A 26,030-nucleotide genomic window follows, 5' to 3' on the forward strand; every position below is an offset into this window, starting at 1 on the left:
AAACAACTCCCATTGTTGTTCTTCTAAATGTAATGTGTACTTTATCCCTGGATGCTTTCAAGGTTTTCTCTTTTCCTTTGGTTTTCAGCCGTTTGACAATGATGTGCCTATGTGTGTCTTTCTTTGTATTTAACTTGCTTGTGGCTTGATACAATTTCTGAATCTGTAAATTTGTGTTTCATTGATTTAGGGAACATTTCAGCCATCATTTCTTCAAAAAATTTTTTTCCTGGCCCCTTCTCTGTCTCACTCCTTTCCTAATGGTATTTCAACTGTACATATCGTGGACCTTTTAACCTTGTTCCACAGGTCACAGAGGCTCTGTTCACCTTTTTTCCCCCCCAATTTGTTGTTTGTCAGACTAACTGGAATTAATCTATTGTCAAATTCACTGACACTTTCTTCTGTCACTGCCAATTTGCTATTAAGCTTATCCAATGTTTGTAAACTTCAGATATTGTATTTTTCAGTTTCAGAATTTGTGGATAGTTCGCACTTCTCCACTGAGAGTTCTTTCCTTTCTTTTCTTTTTTTGAGCATGAAAATAAAATCTTTATTTTTGGTTATTACTCACCAATAACAGAAAGTTAGGTTCACAGTTTTAGCTCCCGACACAAAGTGAACTAGGAGACAAATCTACATCCATTGGATACAACTAAATGGACCAACTTTTTAAAGTTCAGGCTATCTTGAAAGCTTGCAACACACTAGATATCACTGTATTCTCTAGGGACAGAATGTCAGCAATGGCTGACACAAAGTAGAACTTGTGAAGTGTTTTTGATTGGAGATGTTTCTATATGTTGCTAAAACTTGAGAGGTTTATCAACATGTTACATGTCCAGGAACAAGTTAGGATACTTGAAAGTCCAACCACAATGATTTAGGAGCATGTATGTTGTAATCTCAAGACGGTACAAGAGTCCATATGGGCTACATTACTACTTGTCTCTGGGTAGCAGGTACTGTTTGTAAATACAAAGTTAGTGGATAATAGATATTATCTACTAAGACTTCTTATCTTCTCACTTATTACAAGCATATTTTCCCCTCTGTCCTTGAACATGTAAATAAGCTGCTTTAAAGTCCCTGTCTGCTAATTTCAACATCTGTGTCATCTGGGGTTTGTCTCCACTGATTGCTTTTCCTCTTGAGCAGAAGTCCCATTTTCCTGTTTCTCTCTATGTATAATAGTTTGGAAATAAATCCCAGACTTTATGAATGGTATGTTGTAGAGATTCTGAGTTCTGTTTCATTTTAGCAGGCACTTCATTTGTCTAGAACCAAAATTCCAAATTCTATTTCCTCTGCACTGGGCAGCAGTTGAATCCTGCATTGTTACTTTAGCCTTATCTAGAGTGCTTGGAATCTATCCTGGGCACACATAGCTTAGGTGTCAGCCTGAGATTTGGGCAAGGTTTATACAGAGAATCAGGGCTCCTCCTCTGAGGTTCTTTCCTTTATGAGATATCATCTCATTTTTCAGTTGCTATGGTCACCTTGAAGTCATTTCTCTCATTCCTCAACCAGTAAGGCTCTAAGTTTCTATCCAAGTTTCACCTACCCCCACATCACAGTAACTGCAGACTGCCAGTGGGTGAGAAGATGTAAGAAACAGGAAACCCTTTCAAATGACTTCTCATGACTTGACTTCTCTTCTCTTCTCTTCTCTTCTCTTCTCTTCTCTTCTCTTCTCTGTGCTATAGTGGAAATAGCACTGGAACTGGGTGTTTTAAGACCTGAATTCAAATCCTAGCCTGGCCACTTTCTAGCTATGTTGCGTTTGAGTACATCAGTTCTCAGACACCATTTCCTCATCCTAAAACGGGGATATGGATGTTTGCTTCATAGGGTTGTTAAGAGGATCAAATGATATAAGAAACAGGCTCAGAGGGGCTAGGTGATGTCCTATCTATTAAGTAGCAGGAGTAATTGGTTACCCCAGGTCTGTCCACACTTTTTCTAATATACCATGTTGCTTCCATCTTTATAGGGACACCCCTCTCCACCTCTCCCTTCCAAAGATGACTCCAAGTATGTACTGTGATCTAATTACCGAGTTGGACACCAAGAATACAGTAAGTCAAAGTCCCTGTCCTCAAGAAATTCCAAGTACCATTCCCTTCTTCTAAGTGTTGACTACTCTCCAGTCTATGTCTGCTTTTGGTCACTCTCTAGTTCCTTTAGGTAGAGGTTTTATTTTCTTCAGTTTGTAATTATTATCTGTGGGAGGGATTGGCCTGATACAACCTACTCTGCCATTACCAGAGGTGCAAATGCAGTCCATGGATTTTTGGTTTTGCTACCTAGATGCTCAGTCTGTTTTTATGCCACGACATCTGGAAAGATTCCAGAATCATACAGCTGCTCCCTACATCTTTCCCAAATCATCTGCTATTTATCTTAATAATATATAACATAAAATATTGCCTAGAATCTCTGTTCAGATTCCTTCTGCTCCTAAAGGGCAATAATACTTGGTCTGAATTTAACTGCTAGGGAGTAAGGACCAATAATAGTGTAACTGCTTTCCTCCTACCCCTTCATACCTGGTGTTGTCACGGCTATGCCCTGATCTGGTAATGCTCCATATTTCCGATGCTGATCATACCAGTCATTCACTGTCATAGATGCCAGGCTTGGATAACCAGCTCCAAATACTCTGCAAGAATCACACCGCATTTAGAAAACTAAACATGCACAGCACTATTAAAAAGCCTCTTCTCTTTAGTGACAAAGGCTGAGTTTATTTCATCCTGGCTCCCCTGCCCAGCTATCTCCTGAGGAGCTATGTAAACTGGAGGATATGTAACAAGAAGCATCCAGGAAGGGGCATTATAGTCAAGAGCTTTCATGAGAAGATAAATAGCTCAGGATCATCACTCAGAAAGCAATCCCAGAGGCCAGTGTCCCACAAAGCAGATGCTTTGTATTTATAGTTGGTGGGTCTGAACAGTACACAGAGGAAAGGAGATTCTCCTGCCGCGCAATGGAAGAGTGTCTTCTTTCAAGAACTCAGAATTAAATCCAAAACAGGCCAATATGTCCTTTTGAAAATTGTAGCTGAAGGCAATGGGAAACAATTGAAGTGTACAATTCTCCACCAGATTCCTTTCCTCTGTTTTATTTTTGTTAGTTTTCTTTTCAGCCTACTTTTAAGCTTGAGTTTGAGTGATATGTCTGATGAAGACAGACATATAGAAAATATTAGAGGTAACATCACATTGATGAAAGAACAGCCACCACAGATAAGAACATGGCCTTTTAACATGCACTGTAACTGAACCATAAAACAGGGTGCCTACAAAGGCAACCCACTTTTTAGTACTACCTACTTGGCTTGGGTCATGTTCCGAGTGAGAATGAAGGGTTTCATTGGAGGCCTGTCCTGACGAGGTGAGTAAGAAGTTGATACCTGGAAAGGAAATTCATTATCAGAAACACATTTGCCATTCTGCTTACCCCATGATACAGGCTCTTAAGGCTTCAGGTGCCTGAAAAGCCCTGGATTCAAACGTTGCCCACTCCCTATTTATCAGTCTCTAAAATACAACAGCAGAATACTAATGGTGGAGGCTGTTTTTTTTTTTTTTTTTTTTTTTTTAAATTTTTTTTTTTCAACATTTTTTATTTATTTTTGGGACAGAGAGAGACAGAGCATGAACGGGGGAGGGGCAGAGAGAGAGGGAGACACAGAATCGGAAACAGGCTCCAGGCTCCGAGCCATCAGCCCAGAGCCTGACGCGGGGCTCGAACTCACGGACCGCGAGATCGTGACCTGGCTGAAGTCGGACGCTTAACCGACTGCGCCACCCAGGCGCCCCTGGTGGAGGCTGTTTAGCTCCCCTGAGTACCTTGCTGAAAAGGGAGGAAAAGAAAGTTCTCCCAGAAATCATCTCGCCAAAAGTAAAAAATCATTTGGCTTTAAAATATTCCCCTCTAGGGCGACCCGCCGGCCAAGCAGAGACCCCGAGTCTGGCTTGCAAAAGCGGAGGGGCCAGACGGAGTGTGTTCTGACAGCAAGCGGGACTTGACATCTGGAAGGTTATAAGCTAACAGCTCTGCTCAGAGAACAGGAGGGCTGGAGGACAACGGGAGGGAGAGTTGCTGAGCCCCTGATGACAGAGCTCAGCTTGGCGGGGAACAAAGGCGCTCGCCAGCGCCATCTCCCTCGCCCATCCCCGAGCCAAAATCCCAAAGGGAACCAGTTCCTGCCAGGGAACTTGCTTGTACCGCACAAATACCCAACACTGTGCTTCTGCGGATCCATCCCTCCGGCGGGTCTGACTGCCTCCCGGTGCCGCAGGGCCCCTCCCAAAGCGGATCTCCAAAGGAAAACCGAGCTGAGCCTGCCCCTCCCGCCCCTGTGCACCTTGCCCATCCACCCCAGCTAATACGCCAGATCCCCAGCACCACAAGCCTGGCAGTGTGCAAGTAGCCCAGACGGGCCACGCCACCCCACAGTGAATCCCGCCCCTAGCAGAGGCGAAGAGAAGTCACACACCAGTGTGACTGTGGCCCCAGCGGTGGGATAGGGGGAGACCTCAGGTCTGATTGCGGCCCCGCCCACCAATGCAAGTTATTCAAGACAGCACAGGGGAAGTACCCCGAAGTCCAGCACCACTCCAGGGACTATCCAAAATGACGAAACCGAAGAATTCCCCTCAAAAAAACGTGTGGGAAATAACAACAGCTAACGAACTGATCAAAAACGATTTAAACAATATAACAGAAAGTGAATTTAGAATAACAGTCAAAAATTAATCGCTGGGCTTGAAAAGAGTATAAAGGACAGCAGAGAATCTATTGCTACAGAGATGAAGGGACTAAGGAACAGCCAGGAGGAGCTAAAAAATGCTATTAATGAGCTGCAAAATAAAATGGAGACAACCACAGCTCGGACTGAAGAAGCAGAGGAGAGAATAGGTGAACTGGAAGATAAAATTATGGAAAAAGAGGAAGCTGAGAAAAAGAGAGATAAAAAAATCCAGGAGTATGAGGGGAAAATTAGAGAACTAAGTGATGCAGTAAAGAGAAATAATGTACGCATAATTGGTATTCCAGAGGAGGAAGAGAGAGGGAAAGGTGCTGAAGGGGTACTTGAAGAAATCATAGCTGAGAACTTCCCGGATCTGGGGAAAGAAAAAGGCAATGAAATCCAAGAGGCACAGAGAACTCCCTTCAGACGTAACTTGAATCGATCTTCTGCACGACATATCATAGTGAAACTGGCAAAATACAAGGATAAAGAGAAAATTCTGAAAGCAGCTAGAGATAAACATGCTCTAACATATAAAGGGAGACCTATAAGACTCGTGACTGATCTCTCTACTGAAACTTGGCAGGCCAGAAAGGAATGGCAGAAGATCTTCAATGTGCTGAACAGAAAAAATATGCAGCTGAGAATCCTTTATCCAGCAAGTCTGTCATTTAGAATAGAAGGAGAGATAAAGGTCTTCCCAAACAAACAAAAACTGAAGGAATTTGTCACCACTAAACCAGCCCTACAAGAGATCCTAAGGGGGATCCTGTGAGACAAAGTACCAGAGACATCCCTACAAGCATGAAATCTACGGACATCACAATGACTCTAAACCCATATCTTTCTATAATAACACTGAATGTAAATGGACTAAATGGGCCAACCAAAAGACATAGGGTATCAGAATGGATAAAAAAACAAGACCCATCTATTTGCTGTCTACAAGAGACTCATTTTAGATCTCAGGACACCTTCAGATTGAGAGTGAGAGGACGGAGAACTATTTATCATGCCACTGGAAGTAAAAAAAAAAAAGCTGGAATAGCCATACTTATATCAGACAAACTAGACTTTAAATTAAAGGCTGTAACAAGAGATGAAGAAGGGCATTATATAATAATCACAGGGTCTATCCATCAGGAAGAGCTAACAATTATAAATGTCTATGCACCAAATACGGGACCCCCAAATATATAAGACAATTACTCACAAACATAAGGAACCTTATTGATAAGAATGTGGTAATTGCAGGGGACTTTAACACTCCACTTACAGAAATGGATAGATCATCTAGACACACGGTCAATAAAGAAACAAGGGCCCTGAATGATACATTGGATCAGATGGACTTGACAGATCTATTTAGAACGCTGCATCCCAAAGCACCAGAATATACTTTCTTCTCGAGTGCACATGGAACATTCTCCAAGATAGATCACATACTGGGTCACAAAACAGCCCTTCATAAGTATACAAGAATTGAAATCATACCATGCATACTTTCAGACCACAATGCTATGAAGCTTGAAATCAACCACAGGAAAAAGTCTGGAAAACCTCCAAAAGCATGGAGCTTAAAGAACACCCTACTAAAGAATGAATGGGTCAACCAGGCAATTAAAGAAGAAATTAAAAAATATATAGAAACAAATGAAAATGAAAAGACAACAAACCAAACGCTTTGGGATGCAGCGAAGGCAGTCCTGAGAGGAAAATACACTGCAATCCAGGCCTATCTCAAGAAACAAGAAAAATCCCCAATACAAAATCTAACAGCACACCTAAAGGAAATAGAAGCAGAACAGCAAAGACAGCCTAAATCCAGCAGAAGAAGAGAAATAAGAAAGATCAGAGCAGAAATAAACAATATAGAATCTAAAAAAACTGTAGAGCAGATCAATGAAACCAAGAGTTGGTTTTTTGAAAAAATAAACAAAATTGATAAACCTCTAGCCAGGCTTCTCAAAAAGAAAAGGGAGATGACCCAAATAGATAAAATCATGAATGAAAATGGAATGATTACAACCAATCCCTCAGAAATACAAGCAATTATCAGGGAATACTATGAAAAATTATATGCCAACAAACTGGACAACCTGGAAGAAATGGACAAATTCCTAACACCCACACACTTCCAAAACTCAATCAGGAGGAAATAGAAAGCTTGAACAGACCCATAACCAGCGAAGAAATTGAATCAGTCATCAAAAATCTCCCAACAAATAAGAGTCCAGGACCAGATGGCTTCCCAGGGGAGTTCTACCAGACGTTTAAAGCAGAGATAATACCTATCCTTCTCAAGCTATTCCAAGAAATAGAAAGGGAAGGAAACTTCCAGACTCATTCTACGAAGCCAGTATTACTTTGATTCCTAAACCAGACAGAGACCCAGTAAAAAAAGAGAACTACAGGCCAATATCCCTAATGAATATGGATGCAAAAATTCTCAGTAAGATACTAGCAAATCGAATTCAACAGCATATAAAAAGAATGATTCACCATGATCAAGTGGGATTCATTCCTGGGATGCAGGGCTGGTTCAACATTCGCAATCAATCAACGTGACACATCACATTAATAAAAGAAAAGATAAGAATCATATGATCCTGTCAATCGATGCAGAAAAGGCCTTTGACAAAGTTCAGCAACCTTTCTTAATAAAAACCCTCAAGAAAGTCGGGATAGAAGGAACATACTTAAAGATCACAAAAGCCATTTATGAAAAGCCCACAGCTAACATCATCCTCAATGGGGAAAAACTGAGAGCTTTTTCCCTGAGATCAGGAACACGACAGGGATGTCCACTCTTAACGCTGTTGTTTAACATAGTGTTGGAAGTTCTAGCATCAGCAATCAGACAACAAAAGGAAATCAAAGGCATCAAAATTGGCAAAGATGAAGTTAAGCTTTCACTTTTTGTAGATGACATGATATTATACATGGAAAATCCGACAGACTCCACCAAAAGTCTGCTAGAACTCATACATGAATTCAGCAAAGTTGCAGGATACAAAATCAATGTACAGAAATCAGTTGCATTCTTATACACTAATAATGAAGCAACAGAAAGACAAATAAGAAACGGATCCCATTCACAATTGCACCAAAAAGCATAAAATACCTAGGAATAAATCTAACCAAAGATGTAAAAGATCTGTATGCTGAAAACTACAGAAAGCTTATGAAGGAAATTGAAGATATAAAGAAATGGAAAAACATTCCCTGCTCACGGATTGGAAGAATAAATATTGTCAAAATGTCAATACTACCCAAAGCTATCTACACATTCAATGCAATCCCAATCAAAATTGCACCAGCATTCTTCTCGAAACTAGAACAAGCAATCCTAAAATTCATATGGAACCACAAAAGGCCCCGAATAGCCAAAGTAATTTTGAAAAAGAAGACCAAAGCAGGAGGCAGCACAATCCCAGACTTTAGCCTCTACTACAAAGCTGTAATCATCAAGACAGCATGGTATTGGCACAAAAACAGACACACAGACCAATGGAATAGAATAGAAACCCCGGAACTAGACCCACAAACATATGGCCAACTCATCTTTGACAAAGCAGGAATGAACATCCAATGGAAAAAAGACAGTCTCTTTAACAAATGGTGCTGGGAGAACTGGACAGCAACATGCAGAAGGTTGAAACTAGACCACTTTCTCACACCATTTACAAAAATAAACTCAAAATGGATAAAGGACCTGAATGTGAGACAGGAAACCATCAAAACCTTAGAGGAGAAAGCAGGAAAAGACCTCTCTGACCTCAGCCGTAGCAATCTCTTACTTGACACATCCCCAAAGGCAAGGGAATTAAAAGCAAAAGTGAATTACTGGGACCTTATGAAGATAAAAAGCTCTGCACAGCAAAGGAAACAACCAACAAAACTAAAAGGCAATCAACGGAATGGGAAAAGATATTTGCAAATGACATATCAGACAAAGGGCTAGTATCCAAAATCTATAAAGAGCTCACCAAACTCCACACCCGGAAAACAAATAACCCAGTGAAGAAATGGGCAGAAAACATGAATAGACACTTCTCTAAAGAAGACATCCGGATGGCCAACAGGCACATGAAAAGATGCTCAACATCGCTCCTTATCAGGGAAATACAAATCAAAACCACACTCAGATATCACCTCACGCCAGTCAGAGTGGCCAAAATGAAGAAATCAGGAGACTATAGATGCTGGAGAGGATGTGGAGAAACAGGAACCCTCTTGCACTGTTGGTGGGAATGCAAATTGGTGCAGCCACTCTGGAAAACAGTGTGGAAGTTCCTCAAAAAATTAAAAATAGACCTACCCTATGACCCAGCAATAGCACTGCTAGGAATTTACCCAAGGGATACAGGAGTGCTGATGCATAGGGGCACTTGTACCCCAATGTTTATAGCAGCACTCTCAACAATAGCCAAATTATGGAAAGAGCCTAAATGTCCATCACCTGATGAATGGATAAAGAAATTGTGGTTGATATACACAATGGAGTACTACGTGGCAATGAGAAAGAATGAAATATAGCCCTTTGTAGCAACATGGATGGAACTGGAGAGTGTTATGCCAAGTGAAATAAGCCATACAGAGAAAGACAGATAGCATATGGTTTCACTCTTATGTGGATCCTGAGAAACTTAATAGAAACCCATGGGGGAGGGGAAGGAAAAAAAAAAAGAGGTTAGAGAGGGAGAGAGCCAAAGCACAAGAGACTCTTAAAATCTGAGAACAAACTGAGGGTTGATGGGGGGTGGGAGTGAGGGGAGGGTGGGTGATGGGTATTGAGGAGGGCACCTTTTGGGATGAGCACTGGGTGTTGTATGGAAACCAATTTGACAATAAACTTCATATATTGAAAAAAAAAGGAAAGAAACTGAAAAACAATGATTTGCATTATTAAAAAAAAATTAAAAAAAATATTCCCCTCTAAAGAAGGACATTCCAAAGGCTTTTCCGTGTTCCAGATAAATCCCTCGAGGTGATTTTGAAGTCCCTTTCCTCAGCCTGGCCTTCAGTGCTAAAGTTGAATGATTAAGACCCTTTCCAATGTAACTATGCAATTAACTGTCAAGAACTTCCAGGTCTTTAGAAGACGGTGTTCCTAAATGCAAGGGGGGCGGGTGGGGGGGGGAAGACTGTGTTAGTAACTTTCATACAGTGTCCTATAACAATGTTTCAGGGAACCTCAGCTGTACGGAGCATACTGAAACAAAGTATCATCAGAGAAAAGGTGTTCACTTGGGTCTACGTCCATCACTTCCAGAGCTGATCCCAACACCAAATAAGGGAGTGTTTAACAACAACAACAACAACAACAACAACAACAACAACAGCAACAAAGAAGGGGGCAGGAGAGGATCCAGAAGAGTCCAGCCTCAAAATGCTTGAAAACCATTCATCTAGAGATGCTCAAGGGGCCTCCTGGCCTTAGAATATTGTTTATTCTTTGATGGTTTAACATGAGGAACTAGGTTAATGTTACCTGGAGGCATAAGCTCCTGGGCTAATAATTAGCACAAATCCAATTTGGAAGAGGTTTCTCTGAGGACCAAAATAAATGCTTGCGACTAGCTGATAAATTCAACTCAATCCATGCTTGTATCTTGAACCAAAAAGTAAGTGGCAGAGGAGCCTAATCTTTTGAAGCAGCAGCTCCAAAACACAGTGATGATCTTCAAAGATGGCCAAAGCTGTCTTACATCAGGTTTTATCAGTACACCCAGTATTTTGAGCATGGAAATGTCCTTCTGTGTCTCCTACTTGGGAGATCTAAGGGTGTAAGAGAGCATCATTGTCTAAGGTTAAGATTCCTCCCCGAACCTAAATATATTCCTGATCTTTCCTTTGATCTTCTTCCTACACTTTTCTTTCTCTCCTCCAGTGCCACTTTCCTTCTCAGTTCCCATCCCATCCCTCTTCCCATTTGTTTATTACAGTCAAACACAGATTTTAAAGGCCCACCTCCCTGTGCATTCCTTAGGCAGTCATGACCTCTAATGGCCAAAACCAATTTTTACTTTAAAGAAGTCTCCCTACCTGTGGCATGTCACAAAATTACAAATGGCTAGAAGTGTTCTACAGGTTAGAAATCCCTGGGAAACAACACTGTAAGCTAGAGAAAAGGCTACCCCTAGTGAATCTTCAGCCTTCTCCACTGATCTTAAGATGAACAATGATTTTATGGAGACTTAAAAGGATTTTAATTTGATTACTCTCCTGTAGAACGTCCAAATCTCTAACAGCTTTTTGAGCTATATGGGCAGTGACCAGGCTTACCTGTTTTGAGGAGTCTTTTTCTCTCAGGATCTTCATCTCCTGGTCAATGCTCTCAATCTCTTCTAAGCTGATACCAATCCACCTTTGAAGGTGAAGGAGGTAATATTCACGAACACGCTCATCATCTGCTTGACCACTTTCCACAGCAGATTTCAGTGCGGACAACCTATGCTCCACCTCCTTCTTCTGCTTGTATCTGTTGCACAGAAAAGCATTACCCATGAACTCAAAAACAGCACTATTCCATCAAAGGAGGCCACAATAAGAGTTTACCTTTGCTGATGACCAGGCAGTGAGTATGCCGGTTTCCCCTTTGGCAAAAATACAGATTATTTACCCCAGAACTCACCACCAGGGCAGTTCCCTCAAGACTGCAAGGCAAGGAATGGATGAATAGGGGCTCAGAAATACATTCTAAAGCTGGAAAATTACAGATATAACCTGATCTGAGCAACTCCTCCCATCATCTTCCAGGTGGAAGCTCAAGGCTTAGTAGGTTAGATATTTAGTATCAAACAATGTCCACTTGGGAAGTACCACTTCAAGGAGTCACAGATTGCAAAACAGTCCCAGCTCTTCTGGCTCCTCCTTTTGCTAAGGGAATCATATGGTTTGAACCAAGGAAATACTCTATTATATTTTTCTCAAGTACAAGGTGCTACACTAAGTGCTTTTATTTACACTATCACATTTTTTAAAAGGTAAGCTTTATGCTTAACATGGAGCTTAAACTCACCATCTGACCCAGCCAGGTGCCTAATATAAAGACTCACAACCATCCTGCTTGCCTTTTTCAGGATACATTCTACATGTCATCTATCACTCATCTGAAAAATATTTACTGAGTACCTATTGTGTGACAGGCACTCTTCTCAGTGCTGGATACACAGCAGTGTATACAAGAAAGTCCTTGCTCTCCTGAAGCTTTCGTTCTAGTGGAAGCAGACAAAAAGAGATGATGAGTCAGGATGTGATAAGTGCCATGAAGCGGCAGCAGAAAGCAAGGTAAGGTGAAGAGAATGATGGCACAGAAGTAGAAGTGCTATTATATACAAGGTGATCAGGAAGAGATGACATCTGAGCAAAGACTTCAGTAAGGAAGCAAGCCATGCCAATATCCATAAAAGTATTCTAAGGTGGAAAAGCAAATACGAAGGTCCTGGAGTGGGAGAGAGCCTGACCTGACATGTTTGCAAAACAGATAGGAGGCCGGTGTGGCTGGCGTGAAGAAGAATGACAGTAAATGAGGTAAGAGAGATAGCCAGGACCACAATTTGTAGAACCCTGTGTGCTCTAAGACCCCAAATATTAAACACCAGGATATTTTGAGATAGGAAAGCCACTGGAGGCTTTTGAAGAGAACACATGACATGAATAGAGTGACATGAAAATTTTTTTTATAAGGGCCAGTCTGGCTGCTGTACTGAGTATAGAATGTAGGGGGGGAGGTGGGAGGCAAGGATGGAAGCAGGGACATCAATTAAGAGGATATTGTCACAATATAAATGAGACAGTGACTTGAAACAGGGAGGTGGAGAGATGTGGATGTATTTAAAATAGAAAACAGATTTATTGGATGTAAGGGCTTGAGAGAGAAAAGTCAAGGAAAAGAATCTGGAGTTCTTAACCTGAGGTCCATGGATAGAGTTTGAGGGGAGGAGATCCTTGAATTCCCTGAAATTTAATATAGAATTCTACCTTTTTATTTTTAAAATTTTTTTGGCCTGGGAGAGATCTGTAGTTTTTATCAGATTATCAACAAGGTCCATGACCCATGTAAAGTCAAGAACCACTGCTCTGGAGACATTCTTTATTACACAAACTTTTAGGATCTTCTGATCCTTTTACCCAACAAATGGGGCAGTTTATATGTTACAAATAACTGTCACAGCATCGTCATTGGCAGCTTCTGAGCAAAAACAGCACAAAGGTCAATTTCTAGTTCATGAATGCTATTACAGACATTGATTGAGAACATTTCATTCTGGTCCCAATCCTACCCCCACCCTCTTTCCTGGATGTACCTACATCAGGAAAAAACATACCAGGGGCTTAGAATGTATACAATCCAGGGTAAATTCTGGGTCAGTTTACTGGTCCTCTGAGTAACGTTCTTGTGCTTCCTCTCCCATTCTCTGAATGCAGTGTAACTGTGCTCTCCAGCTGCTTCTTCACTTCCTCACTCCTACAATTTCACTCCTTGTCATCTTTGAAACTTCTAGCTCTTCCACTCCTGCTTTTTTGGCCAGCGTTTTTAAAACCTTTTTGTTTTAGTAAAAGAACCCTTTCTTCCTTCTCCTCCTTCTTTAAAGTAGGCTTCACACCCAGAGCGGAGCCCAATGTGGGGCTTGAACTCACGACCCTGAGATCAAGACCTGAGCTGAGATCAAGAGTCAGACCCTTAACCAACTGAGCCACCTAGGCACTCCAAGAACCCTTTCTTCTTGTGAGAGTTTATTTGGAACTCCATAAGTAATAAACAGATAAAAATCCACCCTAGTTAAAATAGAGGAGGGCTCCCAACATCCCCCCTTACCCAGGCACTGTGGTGGAATCTTACAGTTCCAAGGGACAGATTGAAAATCACCATCCTAGACCTTCACCACTGTTCTAGATTTCCCATGGTGAGCCATTACATGGAAACACTCCCTACCATCTTAGGATCCCCAATGCCTGTCACCCTTCTGACTCTGGACAACTTTCCCCATTCCTTTTTTCTGGTCTCAGGCTGCTGCAGAGAGCTCATGAATTACAGATTTGTGTCAAATGAGTCAACAACAAATTCAAATGATCAAACTCTGGCCAAGCGGTCACTCTTGCTCATCTCTTTTTATTCATCTTTTGTGGATTCTATGCCACCATCACACGTGCCAGATGGCCAGACAATGGCCATCAATCTCCCTCTTTCCCTTAAAATCTCTGTAGTTTCACCTTTCCTCCTTCCCTCGTCTTTAAGGAGCTAATGTTGTTTTTACCAGGGCGATGTCTTTACCGTTCCACTTTTGCTATGAAACCTGTCACTACCCACATTTTCCCAGGCCTCACGCTATCAATCATCCTGGCATCAGCAGTTACAATTTCTCACTCTACTGGTGCCTTTCCCCCATCCTAGAAACACCTTCCTTCAATCCATAGTCTATCCTTTCAAATGACCATTCTTTTCTTTCTGTGCCTTGCTGGAATGAGCACAAGAACTGGGAATTTGAAGATCTGCGTTTAAATCCTAGCCCGAACACTTATGAGGTAACTCTGGACAAACAAATTCTCATATCCCATTTCCTTATCTCTAAAATAGAGATAATAAGCTACATGTCCTGGGGTTGTTAACAGAATCATATGGAACAATACACACAAAAGTACTTTGTAAGCAGCAACAGAATACAAATATTGTTAGAGGATGGGAAAATGGAGGCCAGGAGTGGCTAGATGATGCCCCACTTATTAAGTGGAGGAAATCAGATTGGTCACTCCAAGTCCAGGCTTTATGTGCAATACTGTATTGCTTCAATTTGTCTTATGACTACCGTGTAACTGTTTCTCCCACAGAAATTTCATGTACTTACTATAATCCTCTTGTTGTCTCAGGCTCTAGGGATACAGTAATACAATTATGATACTAAAGATACAATTAGTCAAGGTCTCTGACCTTTAGGAGTTCCTGGTTTACAGAATGACAGATAGTTACACTGTGATAAGTAACAAAAACTAAATGTTACAGTATTTAGGAGGGGAGCTTGGCAGGGAGAAGCTTCAAAGAGTACTTAACATTTGCTCTCTTTCCCAGGCTTCTAAAAGCACTTCTATCTATACTTTGCTGAGTGTCTTACTTCTGATTGCTCTTTCCTGCCTCTTTCTTCTCCCTTAATTTGCCCCAAGGTTTTATCCTTGGCATTTTTTCCCTCTCTGCACGTTTTTCCTTGGTAAACTATCCATACCCACCAAAAGCTCCTAAAGTTTTAGCACTAGCCACCAGTCTCCTCCTAGTTTTAGTTACATTGCCCTCTGTCTATGGACATGGCTACCCAGCTGGCACTTCGGAATCTAAGTTCAGTGAATCTAACACTAGACCCATCCATTACTTACCTAGCTTCTACTTCTCTATTTCTGTCACAAGAATGGAGGTGCAGATAATCAAACCAGACTCATACTTACTGTCAAAGTTGAGAATCAGTAGAGAGGATATGTGAAGAAACAGGTTTTGAGAGAGAAGATATACCATTTAGATGTTTTATGTAGGATGGCCTCAGTAGGTAAAGAGGGAAGACTTACAGAAAATAAAAAAGGATCTCAACAATGTGTTTTCTAAGCATACAAATGTTTCCTGCAAAACTAATGTCTTTGATAGCTGTCACTTCATTTTTATCTCTTCTTCCCAGCTGAAATACTATTATAACATGTCAATTTGTCTTTCTGCCTCTCACTTTCAGGATTCTATACACACATTACTTCCTTGTGCAGACCTCCGACCACAGTACTTTTAGCTTCTGCCCAACTGGACCATTCTGCATTCCCTGTACATACCTCAAGCGCCTTGGGCTTCTGCTCATGTTGTTCCCCCTGCTTGTCAACAATAAATATTTCTTGAGCACCTCCTCTTTGCCAGGCCCTGTGCTAGGCATACCACAGTGAATAAGAGAGAAATAGCTTCTGCCCTCAAGGAGTACACATTCTAGAGTAGAGGAGAAAGACAAAGCCCAGGACGACAGAAAAGTGAGGAGCATGTCATGCAAGGAGAACACATACAAAGACTGTAGTAGGAAGGAACTGGGTCTGTGCAAAGAACTGAAAGAAAAGGCAACTGGGGCTGGAACCTAGTGGAGAGGGTAAGCATGAAGAGAAGCAGGTGCCAGACTGTGCAGGGCCTCATAGTTAGTGGTTTGGCTATTTCAGGTGAAGTGCTATTGGCCTACACTAAGGTATGATAGTGGAGATCCAGAGAAACAGAAGGACAGAAGATTCGTTTTGTAGCTAGAACTGGCAGGCCTGTCTGGTGGATGGGATGTAGAGATTCAGAAGGGAGGAAGTGAAGCTAACTCCTAAGTGAATGGTGGTGCACTCAATGAGATGAAGACCTAGGTGTGGGGGCACATTGGGAGTTAAAAAACCAAGGGTTCAACTTAGGCCATGTTAAATCTTAGATGTCTGTGAGTCTGAAGGTCAGGAAAGCTCTGGGTTCATGACATAAATGTGGGAGCCATTAGCATAAAGATAACGTTATCTTGTCTGGTAGACATTTTTAGAAAATGTTCAAAGACCAAGCTTTCCAGCCAAAGAAATGCAAGTAAAAACAATGAGATACCTTTTTTGGTTTTGCCAACTGGATTTTCTAAGTGTTAACGTGCAAGCCCAGTGTGGTGGGGCATATTCTAAAACTTTGTTATTGTGGAAAGCAATGTTGCTACCATCAAGTCTTAAAATATTCAAACCCTTTGATCTAGTCACTGGTCCTTCTAGAAATCTATCCTAATGAAACAGTGACAGATGCAGTTAAAGATGTCTGTTCATACCACTACTTACAAGAGCAAAACCAAAAGAAACAAACGAGCCCCCCCCAATCTATACATAGTGTAAATATTTGACAATAAAAGATTAGTTTAAATAATTGTGGCACAACTATAGGATGGAATATTATGTAACCATTAAATATCATGGTTTCAAAAGACACAGGGAAATGCTCACAATATGATGTTAGGCTTGAAGAGGATAAAAAAACTATATATACAGTATTATTCCACATTTATTAACTAAAGTAACTATATATCTGGAAGCAAATACATCAGGAAGTTAACATAGATCATCTTTGAGTGCCAGGATTAAGGCCTTTTTTTCAATTCAAAAAATATTGGTTTTCCAATTTTCTACAATCAGTATTTCTTTTACATTCAGGAAAATCTGTAATTTCCATTTTTGACCATAATTCAAGGCTCTTCTCAAGTGCATTGCATCCTGAAACTTCATCCTCATCCCTCCAACCAGATGTGTTCACTCCTTGGTCTTTCTCTACAACACTGTATCTCTATGGCATTTATAGTCCTTTTGGGGTAAAGTATAATTATTTGGATACCAAACTCACTGCTTAAACTACCTGTTACGTGCCAATGGGCTGCCCCCACCTTCTTACAAAAGACATGATGAATTCCACTTCCTATCAGTTTATCCCATTTCCTCAAAAATTATTCACTGTCACTAACCCTGAACTATATATACCACCTGAAATTATATTATTATTTACTAGCTTATTGTCTGTCTCCTCCACCAAAATAAAAGCTTCATGAGGCCATTGACTTCATCTGGTTCTCCATTACCTAGAACAGTTCCTGGTGCACAAGAAAGGCTCAATACATATTGGCCAAGTGAATGAACCAATTTTCACCTCTCTAGACCAGGCCTCTCCTCTGAGCTACATACTACCAGATACCTCTATCTGGAGGACTCCTAAACACGTTAAACGGCTCAATACCGAATTTTTACACTTCCCTCTCCCCTGATTTGTTCTTCCTCCTCTATTCCCCATCTTAATGAGTTCCACAAGCCATCTACCTATCACACAAACGTGGACATCTTCCTTGTGTTGCTTCCATCTACCCCACCTCTCAGAACTAACTGATCACCAAGTTTTCTGCCAATTCAACCCTTCTAAATAAATCTATCCCATATCTTCTGCCACTGCTGTAGTGAGGCCTCATTACTTGTGACCTAACTGGATCTAATATTCTCCCTCACACTGCTTCCTAACTGCTGCCAGTGTATGCTAGTTAAAATGCAAATATGATCGTGCTACTCTTTAAAAAAAAAAAACCCAAACTTCCAGTGAATCCCAGTCAGCAACTGAAGTTTAGGTTCTTTAGCATGGCCTACTGGTAAGTGACATTTATAGACTAGTGACTATGTGCCAGATACTGTGCTAGCTGTTTTATGTGCTCTTATTTATGTTTCTTAATCCTATAAAACAGGTACAATTATTATTTTTACATGATTTCACATGAGGAACGCTGAGGCTCAGACAGGTTATATAAGTTACCCAAAGTCCAATGGCTTACAGGTAAAGCTGGGTCTCAAACCCCACTCTCTGACTCCACAACCTGTACTCAGCTACTAAGATATAACAGTAGCTGACTTTGAGTACTTACTGTATCAGACACTGTGCTAAGCGCTTTTTGTGTATTTCTCTTTTCATCTTCAAAACTACTTTATGAAGAAAGACCTATTGTTATCTAATTTTACAGCTGGGGAAATTAAGGCACCAAGTGATTAAGCAACTTACCCCAAGCCAGAGTGATAAAATGGTGCAACTGAGACTAAAACCCCTCCCCACATTCTTAGCAGTAGGGCTGTTCCTTCACCTTCCTCACACCCCAAGTCTCCTTGGTCTGGACCCCACAACATTCTTCAGCATCGTTCCTTCCCCTTCTCCCTCACCCCTTTCATGTTCTAGCATCATCTGATTGCTTACAGTAGTTCCCCACATACATTCCAAGCCCAGCACTGTGCTCTTTCATGTCCCTGTAGCTTTACTAACACTATTACCTCTGCTGGATAATACCCTCCTTTCCTCTTCCTCTAGAGGATACTCCTATCCATCCTTAAACAACTCATCACAGGAGTCACCTCCTCCAGGGAGACTTCTGTCTCTCCTGCTCCTTCTTTGGTTAGGTGCCCCTCCTGTCTGTTCTCACAGTACCTGTGCATTTCTCCATCACATCCTTTTATATTGCTACTCTGTTTCTACGCCTCTTTTCCTCACCACACTGTATACTCCTCCAAGGTGGAGACCACCCATATTCCTACAAACACACTCAGTTTGTACCCCCAGTGCCTAGCTTAGATCCTGGACACTGTGAGCACTCATCAAATGTTTTTTTACACTAAACTGAGAGTAAGCAACTTCAAGGTCACATGATGAAGCTGTGCAGGACTAACACTAGTTCAGGATGTTACACACCTGAGCCATTACTCAGAACAGAACTTCTCACTCAGTGGACCATAAATGGATTATAGCTACAAGACACTGTGCCCTTCAGAGATATCTACCCCATTGTACCATATGAATATTGCTGTGCTGTGGGATATGATTGGGAGACGCTATGCTAAAGAACGTTCTGCTGTTGGCAACCACAGGGTAGCAGAGGTCCGACAGGTATGACCATCTCAACAAAGGCAGAAGCTTCTTGAAAAACTCAGGAGAACTTACTCTCACCAGGCCTAATGCTCAACAGGAACCAAAAGAGTGACAGACACCACTGTTCCCCTCCCTCCCAAAAACATGCACACACACCCCCACAATAGCACTGCCATTGGGCAGTCCTCAAATTATAGCTATTGACCCACCTCTTTATTTTAGCCTGTCTTTGAGATGCCATTGCAACGAGGCTAGGATAGGCCATGGAGGAACTAGCAGTATTATTATCAGGTGAGTTGTTCTTGGTTTTGGGCAGCTCAAACTCTGCCACATGATAGTATTGGCACTGAGTTAAGTAGTTTAAAAAGTGTTCTCGAGCCCACTGCAAATGATCTAGACGCTTGCTGGGGTTGACTTGTTTCATGGCGAGCGCTCCTTGAAATGCTGGCACCAGCAGGTACTTCAGGTCGGTGGAAGCAATCTCTTCCAAATCTTCATTTCGGCTGGAAAGAGCAAAGAGGAGGCTGTGAAGCCTGGATGGGCAATCACACTGTAGCCCCTTGCTGCCTGGGGGAGGGGAGGGCTGCGGTGGGTGTGCGAAGGGAGAAGGCCTGAGGAACAGTGGCCGGTTTTCTTGAATGAAGGTGGCTGGCTGATGGCTCACACCCAATGCCTTTGCAAAGAGTCGACACTAGGGAGCAGAGTCGCGGGATATCAACTATCTCGAAGCCAGGTGGAGAACGTAAACAAGGTACACAAGATCGCAGCGGGAGGTGGGAATGAAAGGTTCCTAGTCCTTTTTAAAAGGGTCTCCTCTACCCAGACTCAATGCCTCCACCCTTGGTAACCATTATTACCTCCGTTCTTAGCCATTATTACCCTGTCCCCCATACCTGAACAAGTCGAGCTGTGTTAACATTTCAACAGCCTTCTTAAGGAGGTCTAGTCCCTTGAACACCTTATCTTGGATTATCCGGGAACCGGTGGGCTCAGTCGCTACTTCCACTTCGTCCAGAAGCTGCTTGCTGGTTTCAAACAGCTCGGGAAGCCGCGGTGGCAGTAACTGGTCCTCTGCTGTTGCCATCTTGGTGGGAGGAAGGTACGCGGAAAACCTCACTTCCGGGGTCAAAGGCAATCTTGGAAAAGGAGAACTCGGCGAGTGTGAACGAGACCGGAAAGAGCGCCGTATTGGTCCAGTCGCTCCGTCGTTACCAAAGCGACAAAGAACTTCCGGAAGCCACAGGTTGCAGACACTAGCCACCGGTTCCATAGGCTTATTTTTTGCAGGCTGCTGCCTATCACAAGTAGTAGGGATCTGCTAAAAACAAGCAAACAGGCACATCCCTGGGTGCTGTTTTACGGTTTGCTCCTCGTGGCCGACGCCGAGCCGGGATGTTCCGTGGGTTCTGAGCTTAGCCCCGGCCAGACGAGGCTGAATTCACTGCGGGGGCAGGCTAGGCGCACGCCTCACGTCGCGAGGCGCTCCCTTTGTTGAGGGGCCGGGGCAGACAGGGGCTCCAGGCGCCCCCTCGCTCCCTAGGTTTGGTCGTCTGTGCGCTTGAGTGCGAAGTGCAAAGGGCGCCCCCCTGCGGCTTCCATGCATCCAGCCTCGGGAGCCCCAGGCTTCTCCCAGCCAATTCTGGGGCCCGCCCTCTTCCCATTCACGTCACCCTCCTCCAGACACACACACACACGCACGCACGCATGCACACTCTACACCCCTCCCCCACACCCCTGCGACCTATCGGCGGGGCTCCTACACGCACCCACCCCTCCCTCACACACCCCTGGTAACCTGCAACTCTAGTCACTCCACAGTTTCCTTTCAAAAGTTACTTATTTTGTGTAACCTTCTTTTATACCCCCCCCCACCCAAGCCACTGAAAATTTTCACTTTCTGTGAATCTGTCAAGACACCAACGACAATGGATTACAGCTAGTGATTTACAACTCTATTTCCCTTACAAGAATGAGTCCGATTAAGTTTTACACCCTCCCAGCTAACCCACTGCCTGGGTCTTATCTAGTGCTCAGTGTCGTAAGAATAGAAAAAAAAGTGGTCGGTTTGGAAAGCAACCCAATCATGCAGAACTGCGGTGTTCAATAGGGTAGCCTCTAGCTACATGGGGCTACTGAGCCCGCGGATGTGGCTATTTTGAAACGAAATGTGCTGTAGGCATAAAATACACAACCAATTTCGAAAACTTACTACGAAAAAGTAATATAAAATATCTCGATTTTCACACTGATATGTTTAAGTGCTAATATTTTGTATATGTTTGGGTTAAAGATAGGGTTACAATTAATTTCACTTGTGTCTTTTCACTTTTTTAACGTGCCCACTAGAAAACTTAAAATTAGATATCGGGATCACATTATATTTGTACTGGACAGCAATGATGTAAAAACAGAACTCCAGGTCTTTGAAAGAACGGATGTCATTGCTTCGAATGAATCAATATACTGATTGCCTTCGGACACACCACAAGTTGCCCTAGGGGATTTAGGTTAAGCAGAATGCACACTGCCTAAGCTGGAAAATAAGTTCTTCAACTAAATATATTTTAAACTAACTTTGGTTGAGAAGAAAAAAAATTCATGTGAAAACAACTAGAGGGCAACATAGGACAGTACAGAACTAGGGGATATGCTGTATTGCACAGGCTGTTGGAAAACTAAGAAATGACAAGTCATTCTACGCTAAGAGTACTTCAGAAAGCTTCTTAGACAGGATATGCAGTCTGAGAATTTCAAAGCTGGAAGGGGACCTCAAAGAGCAGAGGAAAAAACTGAGACCAGAAAGAAGTGACTTGCCCAACCAGTTGTGACAAAGCCAGTGTCTTCTATGTTCACTTGTTTTTAACCTATATCTATCTTAGATCAAGTAGGATTTAAAAAGATGGACAGGCCCTTTTAAGCGGGACTCCATGAAGCCCCAAGCTAAAACAGCGCTTTGCAGGAGGGAGAGGGGTGTGGGGCGCACTAAGTGTAGGTTGGAAAGGCTTCCCAGGTGATTCTAAGAAACCTCCCCTGACAACCCCCCAGCTTTAGAAGCTGAGGAAGAAAGGTGGCTCTGGCAAATTACTTATTTGATTTGTCTGGCACCTCTAATTACTCTAGTAAACTGAACTTTCAGGGTCAGTGACTACAGGAATACAAAGAAGATACAAAGAAGATAGTACTTGTGGAGGAGACTTGGAAGCTCAGTAATTGTGGGACTACAATAATGTGTTTCTGTGCATTTGCTTGGATTAAGACACAGCTTTGCTGTCGCCTCAGAGAAAAAAAAAAAGTATGCAGAAATTGAATTTGCTCCTCAACTTTGTAAGCCCTTTTTCTATGGCTTTCAAAATAATAGTCTTTATGGGAGTTGCCAATTGCATTCAGAGTGCATATTCAAATTGTTGTGCTAAGTAGTGCACTGCATCCTATTCTGAGGTGATCCCCAGATTAAAAAGTGGTTAGAAAAAAAAGCAACAATAAAAATGAGTTGTTTACTGTGTTTCTGTGTGTAAACACTATCACATTAAAACATCCTAGTGATTTTAATTTTAAGTCCTAGTTTAAGGGAACAAGAAGGGCTCTTGGAAATCATGGAAATAAACTTTTTGAAATAGCAGAACTGGCTTTCCAAACCAGGTTTTAGGCAGGCCCATAACTTCTTTTTCTTTAAAAAAAAATTTTTTTTAATGTTTATTTCTGAGAGAGAGAGAGTGCGAGTGGGGAGGATCAGAGAGAGAGAGGGAGACACAGAATATGAAGCAGACTCCAGGCTCTGAGCGTCAGCACAGAGCCCGACATGGGGCTCAAACCCACAAACTGTGAGATTATGACCTTAGCCGAAGTCAGACACTCAACCGACTGAGCCACCCAGGTGTCCCAGGCCTATAATTTCTAAAAGGGCTGCTGTATTTGAATGGATACACGGAGGCCTGCCAACTCAGCCTCTGGCCCACCTTTCCTCCAACCTGCTCAGTGGCACCAAAGGCACCAAGGTAACTCTGTGGGATTCGAGGACTCTAACTAACACAGTAGAAAGGACGGTAATCTAGCACAGCCACCTCATTTAGCAGATAACGAAACAGACCGAGAGGTTTGGTGATTTGTCCAAGGTCACACAGCTGAGACAACTGACTAAGCAACAGTATACAGAGCGAGTTGGGATGAGGAGAAACTAGAGTCCAGGAGAATAGTAGAAAGCATTTTAAGTAATCTATATATGACTGCAGAAATGAGATGACTTTTCAAGTATTTTCTGATGTGACTCCCTGATAGACATGACAGATATTCATTTGTCATGTTTGACTCTTTTTAAAAAAATTTTTTGATGTTTATTTTTGAGAGAGAGAGACAGAGCACGAGTGGGGTGGGGGCAGAGTGACGGAGATACAGAATCCGAAGCAGGCTCCAAGGTCGGAGCTGTCAGCACAGAGCCCAATGCAGGGCTTGAACTCACAAACCCACAAACCGTGAGATCATGACTCGAGCTGAAGTTGGATGCTCAACCGACTATGCCACCCAGGCACCCCTGTCATGTTTGATTCTTAACACAAATTTGTCAACTTAGTAAACCAGTTGTGTGATTCAAGAGAAATGTTAAAGCAGACCTTTTCCTGCCTATCTGAATTGGTGTGCTTGGCAGCTTAGACCTACTCCAGTCTGCTTTAGAGGATCAACTGCTGTTTTGTCCTGAGTGAGTAACATTCTACTGATACTTGTACCTGTAATGCCAGCAACAGCACTAGATGAGATCTACTTGTGTAGGGGGCAAAGCCAAGAGCAGGCTGTAACTGGCCAAAAATTATTTGTGGAATAATTACTTTCTCATTCTTAGTGTCTAAACTATCTTCAGCAAGTTTTTTTTTTAAGTAATCTCTATGTCCAACGTGGGGCTTGACCTTATGACCCCAAGGTCAAGAGTCACATGCCCTACCAACTGAGCCAGCCAGACGCCCCTTCACCAATTGTTTTTGAGATTAGAATTTGTCTGACTAATGGCAAGAAGCTTACTGAGCCATGAAAGGAAAAACTCCAAAACAGCAAAGACTGCATTAAATCAAAGATTTCAGTTCCTACTTCTATATCTAACTTTTAGGAATGTGGTTCTGCAGTTAAAAATACTCTGGACACTCAGATTTGAGTTCCACCTCCTCTGCTACTGAGTAACTGTATGACTTTGCAGAAGCCCCTTCCATCCTTCTTTCTACATTCTTTGTTTGCTACCACAATGTTAGGCACTGGGAATTCAAAGAGCAAGGAAACAGGGTTTGAGCCCTTAAGGGGCCCATAGTTCAATGGAAGAGACTTGTAAACAAATAACCAAATAGTGATTGGGTAAGAATGGAGGGAATAAGTTTGGCTCTGAGTGGGGGGCATTCCCATATAGGTCAAATTCTATACCTGACTTACAAGATCCTTTCTGATCTAATGCTGACATCTTTTTCATTCTCTTCCTCCATGGACTCTAAGCTCTACCTTTAGCAAACTCCTTGTTCTCCAACACCTATTGTGCTACCTTAGGCCTTCATGCATTGATAGGGGCTGTGCCTTCTGCCTGGAATGTTCTTCTCTCCCTTGTCTGCCTGGAAAATTTCTATTCATTACTCATGACCTAACTCAAGAATCCCTTCTTTCAGGATGTATTTCCTGATCTTCCACCTGTAGGTGAGACACCCTCCTCTAAGCTCTTACAACACTTCACTTATCTCCCTATGATAGGTAGTACTGGGTAATGGTTTTCTCTATCCACAGCTGTCTTTCACTAGACTGAGAGCTCCTTGAGGCCAGGTAGAGTGTCTTATTAGTCTCTGTTTACCTCAGCATAGCACTTCACACCTGTTCAGCAGGGACTCAGTGTTAAAGGAAAAATGTTCCATAACAACAACACTTAACCTTCTCCAAGCACTCACTACTGCCAGGTGACCATGCAGAGTTCTTCACATGCATTTTCTCAACGGATTCTCACAACTTCCATTAAGAAGCTGATGTTACAACCTTGTTCTACAGAAGAGGAAACTGTGGCTCAGAGACGCTGAAGTAACTGGCCTAATGGTGTTGGCTTATACTGGGATTTGAACCCAACTCATTGAATTGAGATCCGATTTTAGAGCTCAAGCTCTTAACCACTATATTGTACTATAGAAAAGGGGGGGATTTACAGACCTAGTGAAGAACAATTTACAGACCTAGGCCTGAACATGACATGACAGACCTAGGCCTGAACATGAGGACATGAACATGTAACAGACTTGTGTTAACAGTAAAAGGAAGTAAGATCAAATCAGTAGGCTGGTCCGCATTATGGAGAACATACAGTCAGCCAGGGGAGTGTAGATGTGGTATAAACAATAGGAAGGCATTTGGTTCAATTAAAAATTTATTGAGGACCTATTACATGCCAGCCACTGTGCTAGCTACTGGGATATAAATTTGCATAGTCTTTGTTCTCGAGGCTCTAACAGCTAAGGTGAAGGAGAGAAAGACAACAAATGATTTCGGTGTAATGTGGTAAATGCCTTTATAGTGACACATGGACGGCATGATGGAAACACCCAGGAAGAAAGCCTAGCCAGGGGGGTTCACAGAAGGACTCTTAAAGGAGATGATGCCGAAACTGAGTCTTGAATGGTGACAGCATGTGTAGGGGAGCTTGAACCATGCTGTTATTATTGGAACATACAGTCAGAGGCAACAGCAAATAGGTGATTAATTTATTCACGATGTATTTACTGAATGCCTGCTATATGTAAGACACTGTTCTAGGCACTGGAATGAACAAGACAGACAAAACCCCTGTCCTCATGGATCACGAAAAGCAAGCAGGGGCTACTGCATGCTCATTTGTATAACCCTTAATTTCTAAGA

At 42.3% G+C, this 26,030-nt stretch overlaps 1 protein-coding gene across 1 annotated transcript in view; it reads right to left on the bottom strand.

Annotated features, from left to right (window-relative positions):
* IGBP1 (immunoglobulin binding protein 1) overlaps positions 1-20,787 on the bottom strand; it is a 39,510-nt gene extending 18,723 nt beyond the window's left edge. Inside the window, exons 1-5 of the mRNA XM_081793509.1 lie at positions 20,060-20,787; positions 19,376-19,669; positions 11,048-11,243; positions 3,336-3,415; positions 2,550-2,662 (exon numbers count right to left, since the gene is read on the bottom strand). Of these exons, the coding sequence (XP_081649635.1) occupies positions 2,550-2,662; positions 3,336-3,415; positions 11,048-11,243; positions 19,376-19,669; positions 20,060-20,436 (1,060 nt within the window). The 5' untranslated portion in view covers positions 20,437-20,787. The remainder of the gene's footprint in view (positions 1-2,549; positions 2,663-3,335; positions 3,416-11,047; positions 11,244-19,375; positions 19,670-20,059) is intronic.
* Positions 20,788-26,030: the final 5,243 nt, after the last annotated feature.

Source organism: Panthera onca, chromosome X, assembly GCF_046562875.1.
Source record: "Panthera onca isolate mPanOnc1 chromosome X, mPanOnc1 haplotype 2, whole genome shotgun sequence".
Lineage (NCBI taxonomy): Eukaryota > Metazoa > Chordata > Mammalia > Carnivora > Felidae > Panthera > Panthera onca.